Below are 2,698 nucleotides of genomic sequence, written 5' to 3'. Positions count from 1 at the left end.
GGAAACCCTACCTGCTGGTCAACTCCTATTTCTTTACTGTCGCCAAACTATGGAACTCACTTCCACCTTCTATAAGAAAGCCAGACCACACTACCACCTTGAAACAAATAGTGAAAAATCCAACTCTTCCTAGCCATGTTCCTGCTCTACACCCTAACCTCTTCACTCTCCTTATATGAGTACTAAACTATGTCTTTTGCTACTAGTGACGGATGATACTTTCTCCATATTTTTATCTCCACTTGTTGACACTGGTACAATAATACTGATTAGTATATCTGTTTATACCTCTCTGATATAATTCATTGAATTCTGCTTTAATGTATATTTTTTGTATATATTACTGCAATTAAATGATTACTGCTTTTATGTATACATTACAATATTTACTATCTGTAACACTTTCTACTGCTGCACCAATTAATGTTTATATTTTTTCTGTATCTATGTTCTTGTTAGAGCTTTGCTCCCCAAGCCTCCACTGAAAATGGGCTCTTTTAGGCCCAGTGGGCTTTCCCGGTAAACAAATGCAATAAATAGACAGACAGTTATATAGCCAGGTCCTATCACGTTACAACTAATTTATAAAGTAGAATTGCGCCTGCTGCATAAACTGACAGGCGGAAGTGGTAACTACTGAGCGGGTACAACAAAATACAATTAAAAAGGAGAGAGTGTATAGACTTTATAAGAAAGCACCCGGTCAAAAAACGAGAGAAACATCTCGTGTGCTACTCCCTAAGCAGTTTGTCTACACCTCAACTGCAACGTACTTCTAAAACGCCGCTTAGTTTGTCAAAATAACAATGGTGTACTCTGCTTGTATTAAAGTTATACACTACGAAAATCTATTTTATAAGAAAAATAATATTTATAACATTTAAAATAAACATCCAAGCACGTATCTTCAACAGTTCAAACACAAAATGAATATAGTTGTTTAAATAAATCAACCTTGGGTAAGCCTACAGATCCAAATGCTCATTTGCACCTACTGACTTAACCAAGAAAAGCATACAAAGGCTTACATCGGAACACTGTAAACTAAGTAGCGTTGTTTCATTCGTAGGAACACTCTCAACAAATACAATAAAACATGCGCGCTTGTAAAATAAGGTTAATGTTATTAAACGGGTAATTTTCTGAAGAACCCTAAAACGTTCGTACCTTTCTGCAAATACGGTCCAATTCACGTTCGAATTTGTTTTTACTGAATTCCAACTGTGTAAAAAGTTCAGCATTTTCCACAAAAAACTTATTTCGCCTCATTTTAACTAGGATTAAGGCTCTCAAAAACTACATGGAAATAGTATAAACAACGTTTTCCAAACAATTACCGGAACTACTTTCAAAAGTTTTGCCACAGTAATTTCTGCGCTTCCTATTGGTCAGTCATAGAAACATCCCACTAACGTTCAGTAAAAAAATTAGCAATTTAAATAATAAAAATCGCCTTGGTGACTTAGATACCTAAAAGGTGCGAATTAATTAATATACAGGGTTCCCACGTGAAAAGTGAGGGCAGCTACTCAAGCTATGAAAATAGTGTGCCAAGGCAGGCACAGACATTAATTAAGCTGTTGTTATTTCACCTGCTAATTCAACGTCGGGACAACTGTTTTGAGTGCATGTGTGTGTAAATATCCCTCAGCTTTCCATAAAACTGGACTGTTTATTTTATTTATTTATTTATTTTTGAAAAGGTGATATGACTACAGTCAATGCATTCTGACAGTTGTCATGGTTACATTTTTCTTTCAGTCCAGATGTCATATTAAGTCATATGCTGTGTTTCTGTTATTTTCTAAGTCAGAATCGTCAGTATTCAAAATGTACCTTAATTAAGGATCTCTTTCTTCTATTTATCGTTTGTTTTGTCCCTAATTCTGGAAGTAAAAATTGAAGACCTAGGAATGAGAAGACTTTTTTTCCTTCGTACTTCTCTTTCCTCATTGGATTTTGCAAAAGCCTCAGCCATGCATATGTGTGTGTGTGTGTGTATATATATATATATAGTATATATATATATATATATATATATATATATTTAATATATATATATATATTATGGTACTTACGTATTATCGCAACCAGATTTATAAAGTGCGATAATTTATCTATTTTCGGCAGAAACACGTTGCCTGACCTAAAAAGGGGTCTGTAAAGATGTCGCCAGCAGTTTGTCACAGTGGGAATGAGGCAGGCAGAGCAGAAATGCTGTAAGTTTGTACTTCTGGTTGATGCGGCTCATTTCTTCCGCAACTCCGTAGTGGTCCACATCCGTGCAATTCCTGCATTCTTCATTACCCTGTTAGCTACAGGAAATTGACTCAGGAAATGCACACTGAAGTTTTCAGGGGCAGTAATCAGCACAAGTGAAGGTGCCTGTAAGGAGCAGTGAATAACAGCTCATTGCTTGCTCGGGGAGTGATATGGCTTTCTTTGCAGTGGCAGACTGTTTTAAAAAGGTTGCATTCTTGCTTATGGATCGTGACCATTTCCAATTCACAGGATTGTATGTGTACTAACACTTTGAAATAAATGGGTTTGGTTGCTTTTTAAGGACGGAGCAGCTGTTTTCAAGTCCTTTGTCATACACAGATAGTAAATATACAGTTACAGAGAAAAGAGGCAGGGACTGTTGTCAGTAAAACTCCACCAACAGAACCACACTTTTAAATCAGTACTTCAGTCACAA

General features: G+C 36.1%; 1 protein-coding gene across 1 annotated transcript in view; it reads right to left on the bottom strand.

Annotated features, from left to right (window-relative positions):
- The window catches only part of LOC122801541, a gene marked incomplete in the record, with an annotated part of 1,254,309 nt that extends 1,252,884 nt beyond the window's left edge, over positions 1 to 1,425 (bottom strand). Inside the window, 1 exon segment of the mRNA XM_044070969.1 lies at positions 1,168 to 1,425. Within this exon segment, the coding sequence (XP_043926904.1) occupies positions 1,168 to 1,269 (102 nt within the window).
- Positions 1,426 to 2,698: the final 1,273 nt, after the last annotated feature.

This window comes from Protopterus annectens, chromosome 5.part0, assembly GCF_019279795.1.
Source record: "Protopterus annectens isolate FY-2018-M chromosome 5.part0, PAN1.0, whole genome shotgun sequence".
Taxonomy (NCBI): Eukaryota; Metazoa; Chordata; order Ceratodontiformes; family Protopteridae; genus Protopterus; species Protopterus annectens.
Note: the sequence above shows the minus strand (reverse complement) of the source record. Positions and strands in the feature narration are given on the sequence as shown.